This window comes from Fringilla coelebs (genome assembly GCF_963513975.1).
Source record: "Fringilla coelebs genome assembly, chromosome: 1".
In the NCBI taxonomy this organism is placed as follows: Eukaryota; Metazoa; Chordata; class Aves; order Passeriformes; family Fringillidae; genus Fringilla; species Fringilla coelebs.
In genome coordinates this window covers 153,121,997-153,138,624 of record NC_140028.1, presented here as the reverse complement: position 1 = coordinate 153,138,624, position 16,628 = coordinate 153,121,997, and the positions used below count along the sequence as shown (strand labels likewise).

Genomic DNA, 16,628 nt, shown 5'->3' with positions numbered 1-16,628 from the left:
GCCGGGAGCGGGTGTGCACATGGGGCTGTTCTCAGGGCCTGGGCCTGGAGGAGGGGGGTGTCAGGGAAGGGGGAACTTTCCAATAAAACTGGTGAAAAGTGTGCAAAGTCCGGTCTCTTTATTAGTTGAAGGCAGCGGGGGGCCCCAGCCCGGTAGCCCCCAGGGACTGCTCGGAGCAGGCTGCCCTTGGCAGGGGCGTCCCCCAGCACCTCTGCCCTGAGCCCCCTGCTCGGAATAAAGCTGTTTATTGCCTTTGAATTGCCTGTCCCATAAACCCCGGGGGCTTCAGCCGACGCCTGAGGGTGGGACAAGAGCCGAGGGGCTGCTGAGGGGCCGGGGCGCCCTGTCCTGGGCGGGGGGTGTTCTGTCTCGGGGAGTCCTCTCCAGGGGGGTTCTGTCTCGGGGAGCCCTGTCCCAGGGCACGGGCAGCAGGTGTCCGCGGGGCTGAGCCTGGGGCCGGCGTCTCTTTGGCAGTGCTCCCCGAGGGCCTGGGGGGCGCCGGGCCTCATCCCCGCGGGCACGGCCCCACAGCCGCTGCCCCGGCCCCGCGCGGGGCTCCAGCCGCGCCCGGCGCCCACCGCCAGCCGTGAGCCGCCGGCGCCCTCACACCGGCATCGGCATCTCGTTGTACTCGTCCACACCTTCCCGCTCGTCCAGAATGGGCTCGGCCTCGGCTGCGTCCAGCTGCGGGACACGGCGGCTGAGGGGCGGCCAGGACCCCCGAGAACCCACCGCCCACCGGCCCCGGGAGCCCACCGGCCCGGGGAACCCCCCACCCCCCGGCCCCGGGAACCCACCGGCCCGGGGAACCCACCACCCCCCGGCCCCGGGAACCCACCGGCCCGGGGAACCCACCACCCCCCGGCTCCGGGAGCCCACCGCCCACCGGCCCGGGGAACCCACCTCCCCCCGGCTCCGGGAACCCACCGCCCCCTGGCTCCAGGAACCCACCGCACACCGGCTCCAGGAACCCACCGCCCCCCGGCCCCGGGAACCCACCGCCCCCCGGCTCCGGGAACCCACCGCACACCGGCCCCGGGAGCCCACCGCACACCGGCCCCGGGAGCCCACCGGCCCGGGGAACCCACCTCCCCCCGGCCCCGGGAACCCACCGCACACCGGCTCCGGGAACCCACCACCCCCCGGCCCCGGGAGCCCACCGCACACCGGCTCTGGGAACCCACCGCCCCCCGGCCCCGCCGCCCCCGGGAGCCAAGCGACGCTGCCACTTACACACTTCATTTCCCGCTCGGTGAAGATGCGGCTGAGCAGGCACATGCGGAGCGGCACCGTGAGGATGAGGATGAAGGGGAAGGCGAGGGATGCCACAGTGGACATGACGGCCCAGAGCACGGCCAGGCAGGCCAGCTGCAGCCCGGTGAACAGGTGCATGCGCAGCGTGCGCACCTGGGCACAGAGGGGTGTCAGAGCTGGGGCACTGTATCCCCCCCCACTGCGGGCACAGCTTGGCCGGGGCGCCCACACCCCCAGATACAGCCCCCCCGAGTCCCCACTCTGTCCTCCTGTGCCCCTTAAACCAGGCTCTGCCACAGCCTGTCCTGCAGAGACTGCAGTGCTCCCACGCAAGGGTACCCCAGCCTGGCTGCTGTCCCAGACAAGGGTCCTGCCCCAAGGATCCTCCCCAGGCCCCCTCCCCACCTTTTTGACATAGGTGACATCAGGGTGGTGCTTGGGGGGCATCAGCAGCAGCTGCAGGCGCTCGTAGAACTGGATGCCATTGAGGGAGGTGACGCCCATGTAGAGGAAGATGCCGAAGAGCACGGCCAGTGGGATCTGCCGCAGCAGGTCCCCGATGACGATGGACAGCCCTGGGCCAGAGCAGTGTCAGCCTGGGGAGGGGGCTCAGCACAGCCCTCCAGCCCCACCTCCCCCTGTCCACTTAACCTGCTCCCACAGGCAGGGTCCCACATCCCTGTGTCAACTGGGGACAGGATGGCCACACCAATTTGGCCGGGGCTCAGGGTGCCCCAGCTCCATTCCCCACGCTGCCCCCTCCCCACCGCAGCCCCCCACGGCTCCCCAGCCCCCTCCCCACTGCACTGCAGTCCCCCCAGGACCTGAGGGCCAGACCTACCGACCAGTACGGCCACCAGCAGCCCGGTGACCCGCTGCTCCTTCACCTCCTGGATCTTAGGCTTGTCCCCAGGTGCCACGGCCTTGCTCATGACGGTGAGAGCGTTGGCGTGGGTGACAGAGCGCACGGTGGCTGCGGCGAGCCAGGGCAGCCCGAAGAGCGCGAAGAAGCCGCCCATGGCCACGATGAGCAGGAGGTCGAGGTGGAACCCGGAGCCCTTCTGCAGCATCCGCTCCTTCTTGCTGATGATCAGTCTGGAACCAGGGCAGACAGTTGGCACAGCACGAGCTCCCCCTGCCCCACCAATGCCCCCTGCCCGCCCCCAGTGCACTCACGTGGTGATCTGGGTCTCCATGAAGATGAGGATGAAGACTAGGATGGCGGGGAGGCCACTGGCCACCATCATCCACACAGGGAAGGGACTCTGCACACCCAGGGGATTGATCACCCAACCCCGCTTGTCTGGGGCTGTCACCGAGAACCCACTGGGCACACTCAGCTTCTGCAGGGGGAGGGGGAGACAAATGCTGAGAAAGCACTGGCTGTGCCCCATAGAGTGAGGGGGCCATGGAGGCACCAGCACCCCCCAGAAGCCGGACTCGGAGGTCAGATGCTGGCACCGAGCAGGTGCAGCCCTGCTGGGAGCAGATGGAGCTGCTGACCCGCAGTCAGGACAGTGGGATGGGGCACAGGCATCCCTAGGAGGGTGTGGGGTTAGGCGTGCTGCCCAGGCAGTGGATGGGTGGCTGCTCACCTGTGTGTAGGTGTCCTGGATGCTGTAGTCCACCAGCACCATCACCAGGATGGCGATGGGCACCCCAAAGTCCCCGATGAGCCTCCGGATCTGGGGGAACACCAGTGCCAGCCTGGCCACAGCTCTCCTGGTTCACCCCAGCCCTTCTGGGTTCGTCCCAGCCCCCCCACACCCAGCCCCACGGCCCCATGGCCATCCCCACGCACCCGTCCAGGGAAGAAGCGGCTGTTCTTGAACTTGCGCAGGAAGAAGGCGATGAAGAAGGTGCCAGCCATGAGCACGAGTGAGAGCAGCGCCGTGTTGGGCTGCCCCGTGACCTTGGTGACACCGCGGGCAGTCGGGCTGGTGGCCAGGGCTGTGGTGTTGGCCATGGCCACAGTGCCGTTGCCCCAGGCCTCGGCCGAGGTGTTGGTGCTCAGGCAGCCGTGCAGCGGGTGCTCTTGGAAGATCTGGAGCAGGAGGATGGGATGCTCAACCCCATCCTGCCTGGCCCTGCCCCAGCCCCCCCGGCTCACCCCCACAGCTCACCTTGGCCAGTTTGGAAAAGGTCTCATAGATGAAGATGAGGGAGATGAGAAAGGCAAAGATCTCCTGGGTGAAGCGGGAGACGAAACGCACCAGGAAGCTGCCCTCAAAGGCCACCATGACCAGCACGATGAGGATGAGCCAAAAGCCGATCCAGACACGCCCCACCAGGTACTCCAGCTCATTGGACGTGCAGAACTGCCCAGCCGTGCGGACAGATGGACAGACGGGTGTCAGGATGGCCACAGGGCTGGACAGAGCCCTGGGCAGTGGGGCAGAGCCCTGGCAGGAGGGCTGTGGGTATCTGCCCCAGGCAGTGGGGCTGGGGTGGGGGTGTCTCCCCAGTCACCAGAGCAGACCCCAGCAGCTCACCGTGAAGAAGGCTTCCTCAAAGACGAGCAGCGGCCCCGAGAAGCCGATCACGAGCAGGGGCTGAGCACCCAGCAGGCAGAAGAGGACGCCCTGCAGCGACGTGGAGATGATCAGCTCCGACACCCCGATCAGGTCCTGCGTCTTCTCCCCTGCGGCAGCACAGGCTCAGGCGCACCATCAGGATGGGCCCTCGGTCACGGCCCTGCCCCGCAGCACCCACAGCGGGCAGCACCAGCCCCGCTGCAGCCCCCCACAGCTGCACCACACCTGCACTCACCCAGCAGCCCCCCGCAGCTGCACCATCCCGGCAGGCTCCACACCCGCACTCACCCAGCAGCCCCCCGAAGGTGATGGCGGGCGACAGCGCAGCAAAGTAGATGAAGATGACGGCAGCAATGCACTGGGGGTCCAGCGCATCGCGGAAGTCGCTCAGGTAGTGGGGGTACCTCCGCCGCACATCCCGGATCAGCCCCCCAAAGGGGCGGCCCGTGCGCCTCAGGGGGTCGTCGTCCTCCTCGGCCTCGTCTTCCACCACCTTCAGCTTCAGCAGAGCTGGGGCAAGCGGATGCACAGACAGACAGACAGTGAGACCCCAACAGCTGGGACACCCCAAACCCTGCCCTGGCCCCAGCTCTGGCCCTGGCACCTTTCTCCTCAGGGGACTTGGGCTCCAGCAGCAGCCTCCGCTCCTGCTCCATCCTCTTCTTCAGCATCTCGCGCTGGAAGTGGGCGACGCTGCGCAGCAGCTCCTCGCCCTGCACCTCGGAGGGCGGCAGCACCACGCTGCAGTCCAGGAACTCATTGATGGCATTCAGAAGGTCGTGACGGTCGTCAGCCAGGTAGGCAGCCTCGTGGAATTGCTGGGGGCCGTGGCAGGGTCAGTGCCCACACCACAGCTCTGTGGCTCCTGAGCCCAGTATCACGCAGCCCCAAGCCCACGGCCTCAGCATGGCCCTGGTCCTGGCACAGCCCTGAGCCCCCAGCCCTGGCAGAGCCCCGGCCCCCACCCCAATAGGGCCACGAGACCCCAACACGGCCAGGCTAACTGGCATCCTGGATGGCCCCAAGCTCCCTAGCCCCAACAGGACTCCAAGCCCTCATCCTGGCATTTCTCTGAGACCCCAGCATTGGCATAATCTGAGCCCTCCATCCCATCCCATCGGAGTCCTGAGCTGTCTGCCCCATCACAGCCCCAAACCCCCAGTCCTGCGGTGTCTCAACACCATAGTCCCAGCATGACCCTGAGCCCCGAGCCCTGGCACAAAACCCCTGAGCTCCCTGCCCAGCACAGCCTCAAGCCCCCGCCCCAGCAGAGCCCTGAACCCCCATCCTAGTACGGCCCCAAACCCCTCAACCGAGCACAGCCTGAGCCCCCCGCCCAGCAGGTCCCCCGCGCCCCAGGGCAGGGACCTTGTCGGACATGAGGGTGGAGATGGAGCGCCCAATCTCATGATAGTCCATGTGGGTGCTGCTGGGGCCCAGCAGCACGAAGAGGAACCTCACAGGCACGGGCACCTCCAGCACCGCATCCAGCTCCACAGCCTCCTGCAGCCGCACAAAGGCCATGGTGGGCTGGTCCAGGAACTCCACACAGCCTGGGGGGCACAAGGGGCACAGGGGTCACCAGAATGCCTGGCATGCAGTGCCCACACCCCTGGCCTGCCCACCCCTCCATACCCACGAGCACCACTGTGGCCTCAGCGTTGTCTGGGATCTTCTCCAGCAGCTTCAGCTCATGCTTTGACTTGGAGCGAGTGATGCCGGCTGGGGGTGTGGGAGTGAGGACCTCTCTCTGTGGGGACAGAGTGGAGGACTGGGGTCACGGCCCTCCCCCAGGGCACGGGCAGGGCTGGGGGGCCGTGTCACCCACCTCCCGCTCCACATCGATGCGCGTGTCGTGCTCTCCGGCGTGGCCAGCGATGAGGGGCTCGGTGACGGCCGGCTCGCTGCCCTCAGCCACGTGGTTGGTGCTGTGGTGGTGCACGAGCAGGGAGCCCAGGCTGCCCGCCGAGATGTTCCGCGGGAAGGAGAACTCCTTCTCATCGCTCGGGTGGCTGCAGGACAGGGCCAGGGCTGTCCGTGGTGGCCCAGTGGCACAGCCATTGCCAGAATCCCAGGGACGGCACCAGCCCCACAGCTCAGGGAGCAGAGCCCGGGGGCAAGGGCCCGTGTCCGTGTCCCCCACGCACACCTGTGCTTGAGCAGCAGCGCCCGCAGCACGTTGGCACGGTCCTCAGCCCGGATCTGGTCTGTGATGACCATCTGCTCCACCACCTGGTGAGCCACCCCCGGCAGCGTCTTTTGGTCCAGGTCCAGGAGCACGGCCCCTGGACAACAGAGGGGGTGCTTAGGCCAGCAGGGACAGGACCCCACCTCACCATGGGCCCCACAGGGTGGTCCCCGCCTCCCTACCGTGGGCCAGGGTCTTGCGGAGCTCCAGGAGGCTGCGGAAGGAGAGGGAGGCCACATGCGGCTTGCCCCAGCGGTCCGTCTCCTCCTCCACGTCCTCCTCAAACTTGATCCAGCGCGCCGTCTCCTTCCACTGCAGCTCCTGGTTCTTGTCCACCACCAGCTCGTTCAGCTCCACAAACACCTGCAGCACAGCTGGGTCAGTGCCGGCACCCCAGGGCCCGTCCCTGCCCGTGCCCTGCCCAGCACCCCGCACCTCGTGGGGCTGCCGGTCCTGCTTGCGCTGCCGCGTGCTGGGCTCCTTGTGGTCCCTGCTGACGTGCACCACCTGCGCCTTGGCGCTCTTCCGCACCAGGTGCCGGCGCACGCCCGGCACGTCCTCGAAGCGGTGACCTGAGGGGGTCAGCAGCGGGGGGTGCCCAGTCTGCATCTCAGAGCCCAGCACAGGGGACACTGAGCCCTGGCACGGGCAGCCCCAGAGCTGTGGGATGTATCCTGCCTGAGATAGCTCAGGGCAGAGCCATCACCCCACTGCTGGGGGCAAGTGCTGCAGCTTTGGGGGGGTCACTTGGTCACCGCCAGCAATGCCACCAATCGAGGTGGCTCCTGGCACCGGGGTCACCTGCTCCCTATGTACCAAGGCCCACCCATGGCCACTGGCATGTGGGCTCTGCCCTGGCTGCACTCTCCTGGGAGCTCCACAGCAAAAGCATCACCCGCCACCCTGAGAGTCCTGGGCTGTGAATCCCTTGGGCTGCTGAGTGCCCAGGGGAGCCACCACCACTGCTACTGCTGTCACTGGCTCCAGCTGCCCTGGGCCCAGCTCCTGGCCACATTCCACAGGGACTCAGCCCAGCCCCAGCAGCAGGGATGTGCCCAGGGTCAGTGCCTGCGCCCAGCCCAGCTTGGCTGCAGCCACAAGGCAACCTGGCACTGCCAGCCCCACCATCCCAAACCCACCATCCCCAGCACTGCCAGCCCCACCATCCCCAGCCCCGCTCCACTGTCCCAGCCCACTCTCCCGACACAGAGTGGCCACCAGGGCAGCCCCAGGGGCACAGCCCCCACTCACTCTTCATGTAGTCCAGGTCAGCCGAGGCCAGTGTCTGTGCCTCCGACTCGTCCGTCGGCATCTTCTGGTAGCGGTCCTGCTCTGCAGCCGTCATGCTGCCGATGCAACGCCGCTCGTGCAGGTTGTAGCTGCGGTGCCCCGGCTGCGACTTCGGCGCAGGGCGGCCCGGGGACCCGGCCTCAGCGGCTGCCCCCTCCCCCAGAGCCCCCTGCTCTGCATCAGGGCTGCAAGGCAGGAGCCCAGCTCAGTGCTGAGCCCCTCTCTGCACCCCAGCCCTGCCACGGGGTACAGGAAGGGGCTCTCCGGCCCCCAGCCCTGCCACGGGACGGCCAGAGGATGCTGTCCGCTCCCCAAGAGCCCCAGCATAGCCCAAACCCAGCTGACCTGCTGGTCTGGGCTTCCTTCGGGGCCGTGCCCCCTCGGGGCTCAGGCGGGGAGCCGGGCAGTGCCGTGGGAGCTGCTGGCTCCTCTGCCTGGCGGTCGGTCGCCTCATCCTCCTGCAAGAAGAACTGGGGGGGCAGGGGGTGAGCCGGCTGCTGGGGAGCCGTGTCTCCCCGGCCACGGCAGCACCGGCCTCAGCTCCGCTGGTGCCCTGCTGTGTCCAGGCACGCTGAGCCGGGGGGGCACAGCGCTGCCCCCACCCCAGCCCTGCCCTCACCTGCACTGCCTCAGCCGGCCCGGGCTGCCGCAGCTCCTCCGCCGACCGCTCCGTCTCCGTGTCGCACGCGTCATCCTCATCCTCCTCAGCCTCCTCGATGGTGGGGGTCTCTCCGGGGACAGAGGCACGCCGGGCCTTCTTTTTGCCCTTTTTCGGGATCCCCTTCTTGCGGCGGGCGTCAGAGGGCAGGTGCGTGGAGAGTGGGTGGTGGATGTGGTGGGACGACTGGCGGTGGTCTGGGGGGACTGGGAGTTGGTGCTGTGTTCCCTGCCCATTTCCTGCCAGCTCCCCACTCCCTGCTTGCCCCCTGTCTGCTCCCTGCCCGTTCCCTGCTCCGTGCCCGCCCTTGGCCCCGCTCACACTCGAAGTCCTCCTCGCCGTAGCTGCGCCCGGCCTCCTCGGCGTTGCGGGGGTGAGCGTCGTTCAGGATCTCCTCGAAGCGCTCCACGCCCAGGGCCTTGTTCAGGTCCTTCTCCTCCTCCTCCTCCCCGAAGGCAGGTGAGCCGGCGCCCAGCGCCTCCTGCTCGGGCTGCGGGCCGGCAGCAGGGATGAGCGGGCACACGGCAGCGCTGGCACCGCCGCCCGCCGCGCCACCGACCCCAGCGCGCCCCGGCCACGCAGCCCCGCGAGATGGCTGCCCCGGACAGGGCTGTCTGAGCCCCGAAGGCACCCAGGAGCTGGGCACCCCTGTCCCGAGGTGGGCACCCCCTGCATCATTCGCATCCCACGCACCCCAGCGCTGTGAGCTGGTGTCACCTCCACGTGCCACGGCACCCCAGCTCCGGGCCCTGGGCCGTGCCCCGGCTATCCCCTGCCCTGCTCTCCTCCGAATGGGAGCCAGCACCCCCAGGGCTGTGCCCCTGGACAGCCCCAGCACCCCAGTGCGGTGCCCCGGTGCAGTGCCCCCCGCGCCCCCAGAGCGGTGCCCTGGTGCCGTGCCCCCCCCGGCGCTGTCCCACCCCCTGACCCGCAGAACCCCCTGCTCTGTGCCCCCCGCCCCGGGCTGCCGCTGCCCCCAGCCGCGGGGTGCCGGGGGCAAGGGTGGGCTCGGGGGGAGGGGCTGCGGGGACAGGGGGCGGGGCTGGGGGTGGGAGGGGATGCGGGGCTGGGGGCGCAGAGGGATGTGGAGGGTGCGGGGGGGGCTTGTGGGGGTTACGCGGGACCGGGGGTTGCGAGGACACGGGGGATTCGGAGCTGGGGTAGATACGGAGGATGCGGGGCTGGCGGTTGCAGGGGGCTTGTTGGGGGAGTGCGGGAGGGGCTGCGGGGGCTGCGGGGGGCGCGTCCCCGGCCGGTCCTACCTGAGTCATGGCGGAGCCGCTCCCTCCGCAGCTCCCGCAGCGCTTTATCGGAGCGGCGGGACCGGCCGGGGATGGGGCCGGGAGGTGGGGGGAGAGCGAGGGGGGGGGCCGGGGGAGGGAACCGGGGGGGCGGCGGCTCCGTCCCGGCCTTGCCAAATATTGACGGAGCCGCCTCGCGCCCGTCTCAAGGTGACGGCGAACGCAGAGGGCACCGGCGGCACCGCGGCACCGGCGGCGGCCCCGGAACGACCGCCCCCCCCTCTCCGGAATGCACCGACTCGCCCCGGGATGCACCGGGCCACCGGGCCCCACAGGATGCAGCGGACCCACTCGGGATGCGCCGTTTCCCCCGCCAACTCCGGCCCCTCGGGACGCACCAGCACCCGGGACGCAGCAGCCCCTCCCGCCGACCCCGGCCCCCCGAACCACCGGCTCCCCGGGCCCAGCTCGGATTGCCCCTGGAGGGCAGCGACCCTCCGGCCGCGCTCCCATCCCCCGGGGCTGCACGGAGCCCCGGTAAATCCCCCCCCAACCTTGCACCCCTCAGCCCCTGCGGGGGCTGCACAGCTGAAACCGCGCCACGGCCCCACCCAGTGACCCCGGGACCCCCGGAGTGGGGGATCAAGGGGGTACAGGGGCACCCCAGGCACCAGGGTCTGCCTGCAGGGATACCCCCGGGCACAGGGGGGGAGCTCCCAGCACCCCAAGTGGGCACCCCAGAAGCACTTGCGGGTCCAGGGCTGTGCCATGGCCACCCCACATGAACCCCAGCCCAGGTATCCGGTTTGGGCACAGGTGCCCCATACCCGTCCCCACTGCAGGGTGGGTGACCCCTGGGCTCCCCAGGGGGGTTACCCGGAGGGTGATGCAAGGGGTGACCCAGGTGATGGCCCACGCCACCCCATCACACCCCGGCACACAGAGGCTGCCACGTGATGGCAGCGGTGGCATCAGACCACGTCCTGCACCTGCATCCCCCATTCCTGCCACATCCCTCCCACCATCCCGTGCCCCCTTTGATCCCCCAGACCCCCCGAGCCCCTTTGGCCATGGCCCCATGGCCTCGAATCCGCCGGGCTCCATCCTGCATCCCACCAGCACCCACCCCACCTTTGTCGGGCACATGGCATCACCGTGGCACAGGTGGGCACGGTGCCCTGGGCCGGCAGCGCAGAGCGAGCCCCCAGAGCCCCCCTAGGCCGCAGCTTACCCGGGAGCCCCGGAGGAACTCCATTAGGATGGGGCCAGTCCCATCCCCGGTCACGTGTGGGCAGCAGGGCTCGCCAACTGCACCGGGCGGCCGCGGCGTGACACGGGGCTCAATCATTAACTCGGCCGGGAACCGTCGCCAGAGCAGCGCTGGCACTGCGGGCACCGCCAGGGCCGTGCCACCGGCGGCGCTGGCACCGTGCCGGCCCCAAGGGCGCCCGCCACCCTGGCACAGCTGGCCTGGCCTGACCCGGAGGGCTGAGCGATGGGGCAGGTGCCACACAGCACTGCCAGCACCCCGCAGCCCTGCCCCACATCTCAGCGAGGGGCCGGGGTAGGTGCGACGGGCTCTGCCAGCGCCCCACAGCCCCGCAGTCGGGCATCCCCGCGGTGCACCACGGCAGCAGGGGCTGTGCCGTGACACCCGTCACCCCTCCAGGCACCGTCAGGGGCTGCAGCCTCTCATCCCCCCCAGGCAAGGCCCGCCCCGCGGTGGCACTTACGCTCTGGAAGGCTGAGGAGACGATGTGGTGAAGCTCGGAAGACACCTGGGAGTGGGTCATGGCGCTGGCACGGCCCCCGGCACGGCCGGCTTAGCCCTTTTCCTTCTCGCGGGGGCTCAGGGGACGCTCTCGGGGCAGCATAACCTGGGGGCACACAGGGGGATCAGGGGGTGCCCCCGAGCCGTGCCGCAGGCGGGGGCCGGGGCTGCCTCTCCTCGGGCTGCGCTGGCTCCGGGCTGGTTTGTCTTGGCCACCGGCTGGAATGGGAGAGCTGCGGCCAAGACAAACGCCGGGAGGGGAGCGGAGTCGGGGCAGCGGGACCCCGGGCAGGCACCCAACCCTGCGGGGTGCGGGCAGGGTGCCAGACTCGGGGGGCACGGCAGCTCCCGACCCTCCCGAAAGCCCACACCCCTCCCCCATTTCCCCAGCCCGACGCAGCTTCCACCCACGTTTGCCCCTTGGCAGCTCCCCGGGCCCCGCGCTGACCCCTCTGGCACCAGCATGCCGGGTTTATTGCCACGGGAGGTGGCCCACGTGACGGAGGGGACCGAGCAGGGTGGTGACGGATGACTGCGTCTCACATGGGTGGCATCACCGTCCTCGTCACCGTCACCGCTGGGGTGCCAGCACGGTGGCCGTGGTGAGGCTCGGGGAGTTGCGCCTCAGTGAATGCCGAGGCTGCGGCTCCGAGCCTCACCCAGCCCTGAATCCCACCTATTCCCAAAATTCGGTGCTACCCTGCTCCGGCTTCTCCCTAATCCCCGCTCCCGTCCGGGGCCGGAGCCAGCACATCCACATTCCAGCAGGCAGATTATCCGCCCTGCCACGCCGCTCTCCTGGGGCGCCCGCCAAGCCGCCGCCAGCATTCAACCCCCCCCAAATTCAGGATGGGACCCTCCCACGGGGGGGACGTGGGGCTGGGCCACCACCTCGCTGGGTGCACAGGACGGTGTCGCCGCTGTGGGCACTAAGCAGCTTTTTGGGCTTAATCTCGTGGGCAGCTCGGGATTAGTTTGGGAACACACTGGGATTGTTCTCGGGAACGTCGTGCTTTCACCAAAACACCCAAAAAGGGGGTCCTGGCCCCCAGGTGCCACGGCAGGGACCCGGCGGGATGGTGACACTGGGGACATGTGGCTCCCGGGAGCCAGGGGCATGACCCTGCTGGAAAGGATGACGGACAGCTGGGGGGGGCACAGGGGGACACTTCTGCTTTCCACTGCAGTCGCTGAGTCACGGACGAATGGTGGCCGGGAACGGCTCAGGGCTCGCGCCAGCCCCGTGGAAAGGGGCCAGAACAAGCCTTGATTGGTGCCCTGTGGCCAACCCCACTCCCAGGACGCTCTGGCACCCCGGGATGGGGGGACGGGTCCAGAGCAGGCACCCCAGGACAATCCCACCGCCACCACACGGCTGCAGCGCCGCCACCTCGCCCTCCTGCCGGGCAGAAGGGTCAGGACACACGCCCGAGGCCACGGCGGCAACAGGACCGTGCCGGTGTCGGTGCTGGCACTGCCACCAGCCGCGCCCCGCGCCCGGCCCCGCAGCACAATGGCCCCTTGTGCGAGGCCGGGCCGCCCCGATAAGCGGGGCAGGACCGCGCTCCCGGGCGGCTGCCAGCCCCGGCCGCGCTGGGAATGACCTGTCGCTGCCACGGGCGCTCAGCGCCGCTGCCACGGCCACTCCCGCGCCGCCGGAGTCACATTCCTGGGACCGGCCCTGGCCTGCCTGAGCTGCTGAGGCGATTAGAGGGCTCGGCCCTGGCCCCACACTGCCTCGGGGCTGCCCCAGAGGGCCCAGAGCTCCTGGACCCAGCCTGTGCCGGGACCCACCTCTGGCACCGCCAGCACCAGGCTGAGCACGGTGGGAAGTGGGACAAGGGTGCTGGCATTCTCAGCGGGATACACGTGCCCACACCTGGACAATTATGTCCTGGACAGCCTGTTCACACCGGGACAACTACATCTGTACTGGGACAATCACATCCTGGGCAGCCACAACAGGACATCCTGGACAATCACAGCCGGCACAACCACGTCCACACTGAGGCACCCATGTCCTGGGAAGCCAGGTCACACATCCACACCAGGACAACCACATCCATAGCACAGAGCCAAAACCCCATGAGAAGAGACAAGTCTGGGGGTGGGGGACCCCTAGGGCAGCAAGTGTCCTCCTGCCCACTCTGCCATGCCAGTGCCCCCACTAGCAGTAGCACCATGACACCTGCCAGAACATCTCCTGCCACCACCATGTCACCTGGCAGATCCCTGACATGGGCTCAGTGCACACACACGTGCCACCCATGCTTGTGCCCACATTGGAATCAAGGCTGATGGTGACCCCCGTAGCACGTTCCCCAGCCTTGGTGGTGACACCAGCTGCCCCCTTGGTGACAAGGAACAGCACACTGTTTCTGCTTAGCCTCCCTGCTGGCAGCACCCTCCAGCACGGCACGTGCCAGGCAGGAGGAATGGCTGGGGCGAGGCCAGCACAGCTCAGGCTGTGCCCATCGCCTGGGCAGACATGTCCATGGAACAGAGAAGTCAGGAGACACCCAGTTCTCTGCACCCCAAAATGGAAGAGGCCCAGTGGGTGCCCCAGCACTCTGCCCACCCCCAAAGATGGGAGAACCCCAGCTCCCTGCAGCCCCTTGCTCCCTGCCCCATCTCACCTGACGGCTCCAGGAAACCCCGGGGTGTCACTGGCACCCAGTGTGCCCCTAGATCCCACCCAGCAGAAGCACTTGGGACCCTGCAGCCCCTCGTCACCACAGGACAGAGCCAAGCCAGACACCACTGGCTTGCACCTGGCAGAGCTTCACATGCTGAAACTTCAGAAACCAACACCAAAAATGTTCACCTTCCCCCTGCCCACGACCTCAAAACCACCGGATCTGGAGATGAGTCACAGCTCTGCACCCACATGGTGCCACTACCGCGGTCATTGCCACTGTCACCGATGTGCCAGGGCAATCTCCACCACCCCTCTGCCGCCCCAGAGAGGCCAGGACCGTCCTACGCAGCACCAGACCTGCAAGCGCCTCCTGCCACTGTCCCCATCCCAGCCCCAGGAGGGGACAGGCACAGCTGCCCCCACAGTCCTGTGGGGACCCGCACCAGCATTGACAGCTTGGTCCCTGCAGGATGGGATCGTGGAGGGGTGCTCCGGCCACAGGGACAGCCACTCTGTCACCTGCGGCAGGGCTGGACGCCGCCCATCCACCCTCGGGTGTCGGAGCCCACCGGGGAGGTGTCGCTCCCGCTGTGCCACCCCCGGTCCCCGCACAGGCTCGGCCCCACTCACCCCATCACCCGCCGAGCCGCTCAGCCAAGGCTCCAACTGCTCCCCCGGCCGGGGTCGCCCGGCGGGAAGGACCGGGACCCCCGACCCGGCAGGGGCGAGGCAAGTCCGGAGCAGGAGCGCGGGCAGCGGCGCCGTGCCCGGGGCTGCCGAGCGCTGCCCGCAGTTTTATACCGGCTCCGGAGGAAAACAACCCGCGGGAGCTGCGGCGGGAGCGTGAGCCTTTGTTCCGTGGAGCAGCCCGGATCCAAACAGCGAAGCGCTGCCAAGTCCTCCGCCGTGGCTCCCGTGGCGACCTCACTCCCGCCCCAGGCGTCTTTGGGGACACAGGGGACACGACCCCCTCGGTAAGCGCAGGGTCCGACCTCGGGGAGGGCTGTGCCCACCCCTTGGCCTGACGCCCCTGGAATGCCCCAGCGCGGCGCCCTCGGGCAGCCAGCCCGGCCCTGCGGCCGCCCCGTCCCGTCTAATGACAGGCTGCGACTGTGGGGGCTGAAACGGGGACAGCGCGGGGACACGGCTCCCACGGTCCCCTCCCTTCCGCCGGCTGGGACGGCGCTCTCAGGCAAGGTGGCACCCGGGTCACCCTCAGCCCTGCCCGGGCCACAGGAGGTGCCGGGAGGGTGCCCCGGGCCGTCCTTTGGACCCTTCCGGCAGCCCCATCTCCCGCAGCGTCGCCGCCCGCCGGCACAGGTGACAAAGCAGGTACAGAGCTCCCCGAGCCCCGGCAGCGGAAGGGCTGCCGGCGGGGAGGCGCAGGCGCCGGTGCCAGCGGATCGTTAGAACGATCAAATCCCGGCTTTTTGGCAACCGCTTGAAGTGGTGCAGCGACCCCGAAGGGCTCGACAGCAGGTTCCAGCTGGAGCCCCCTCCGTGCGGGGACGGGGCAGGCACGGAGCCCTTCCCGCAGAACTGGGAGCTGCCAGCAAAATTCCACTGCGGAGCGATCCCGAATCCTGACACCGTACCGAAGAGCAAAAGGGTCTCTGCAGCTGGCGAGAGGCAGCCACGGGCAACGCAGCCCCCAAAACCTTCTCCCAGCCCAAATCTGCTGCCCCCTCCCTGGGGAGCGCTCCGGGGCCACGGGAGCCCACGCTCCGTGGGAGAGCCCCGGGCTGGAGCCGTGCCCGGCATTTCTCAACCCCGGATGGTTTCGCAAGGGGCAGTGCCCCGGCACCCGGCGGCTCTCAGCGGGCACCGGGCGACTCCCCGGGCCCCTCGGAGCCTCCGTTCCGGGGAGCAGGACGGTGGAGGGTGGCTGGATGACCCCAGAGCCCCTCCTGGCCCTGGGGACCCCTCGGAGCGCTCCGCTCGCGGGGAGCGGGTGGGTGCGGGGTGCTCCGGACATGTGACAGGGACACAGAGCGGGTCCCCAGCCCGAGTCACTCACCTGCCGAGGGCTGCCGGGCTCAGGCGCCGCGGGGCAAGCGCATGGAGCGGCCTCGCTGCAAGAGACGGACGAGGGTGGGTGAGGGGTCCTGGCTCCCGCCGCCCCCGGGATCCAGCGTCACCCGGAGAGCGGGGCCGGGGTCCCCCGGGACCGCCCTGCACGGAGCTCCGGGGAGGCGGGGAGGGGCCGGGGTTCAGCGTTCCGGGCAGCATCGCTGCCGGCCGGGGCGATGGCGCCGGGGTGTCCGGGAGAGGTCCGTGGGTGCCGGGGTGTCCGGGAGGGGTCCCGGGGTGCCGGGGCTGCCGGGGATGCCCGGGCTGGGTATCGCTCCTCCTGCGGCTGAAGGAGCCAAGGCACCCGGAGCATGTACCGGGAGAGCCCGGGTCCCGGGACACGGCACAGCCGCCCTGAACCCCCGCAGCGCGGCAGGGGCCCCGGGAGGAACCGGGGGAAGCAGAGCCGCGGCCGCGCCGGGACCTGGGGCTGCCAGGGCGGGGAGGACGGGACCGGGATCAGGACCGGGACCGGGGCTGCCGCGGGCGGGCGGGCGGGAGGGGCGGCAGAGGAGGGAGCGAAATGGACGGGTGTCGGTGAGAGCAGCGTGCGGGAAGAGGAGACAGCACCGACTGGGACGGGCGGCACCGGGAGGGTAGGGGCACTGGGACGAGACCACGACGGGGACCGGGACCGGACCAGCCGTGCTGCGCCCCGCCAGCCTCACCGCCTCCGTTCACGATCCCGATGCCGGTGCCGCTGCTTACCGGACAGTCCAGCCGCGCCGGGCGGGTCTGCGCGTCCCCGCGGGGCGGAACGGCGGGAGCGCGCCGGGGCGGGGCGGCACCGGGCGGGTCCACACCGCTTCCGGCACCGACCCAGCGGATGCGGACACCGTCCCCGCAAGGGATCCCCGCAGGACGCCCGCGCAGTGGCGCTGTCTCGGGAAGGGAGGGCGAGCGGACCGGGGGTCCGGCGGGGACGCGGCGGGCGGAGCCGGGGATCGAACCCGGAACCACGGGGCAAGGGCGGGGCCGGAGGGC

General features: G+C 69.7%; 1 protein-coding gene across 2 annotated transcripts; it reads right to left on the bottom strand.

The window, feature by feature from the left end:
- Positions 1-101: 101 nt before the first annotated feature.
- SLC4A2 (solute carrier family 4 member 2) lies at positions 102-16,476 on the bottom strand. Of its 2 annotated transcripts, XM_084209461.1 has the most exons (24): positions 16,353-16,474; positions 15,592-15,646; positions 10,899-11,042; positions 8,246-8,414; positions 7,886-8,121; positions 7,612-7,736; positions 7,228-7,451; positions 6,412-6,548; positions 6,159-6,339; positions 5,938-6,073; positions 5,617-5,800; positions 5,424-5,538; positions 5,157-5,341; positions 4,393-4,606; positions 4,077-4,298; positions 3,747-3,895; positions 3,378-3,572; positions 3,056-3,298; positions 2,850-2,939; positions 2,431-2,597; positions 2,096-2,349; positions 1,660-1,829; positions 1,234-1,407; positions 102-684 (listed from the first exon to the last, which is right to left on the bottom strand). In XM_084209461.1, exons 3-24 carry the CDS (start codon positions 10,956-10,958, stop codon positions 604-606), a joined length of 3,711 nt encoding a protein of 1,236 aa, XP_084065587.1. In that variant the 5' UTR covers positions 10,959-11,042; positions 15,592-15,646; positions 16,353-16,474; the 3' UTR covers positions 102-603. The 2 variants fall into 2 exon arrangements, with proteins under 2 accessions (XP_084065587.1, XP_084065588.1); XM_084209462.1 differs by lacking the exon at positions 15,592-15,646 and having other exon boundaries at positions 16,353-16,476.
- Positions 16,477-16,628: the final 152 nt, after the last annotated feature.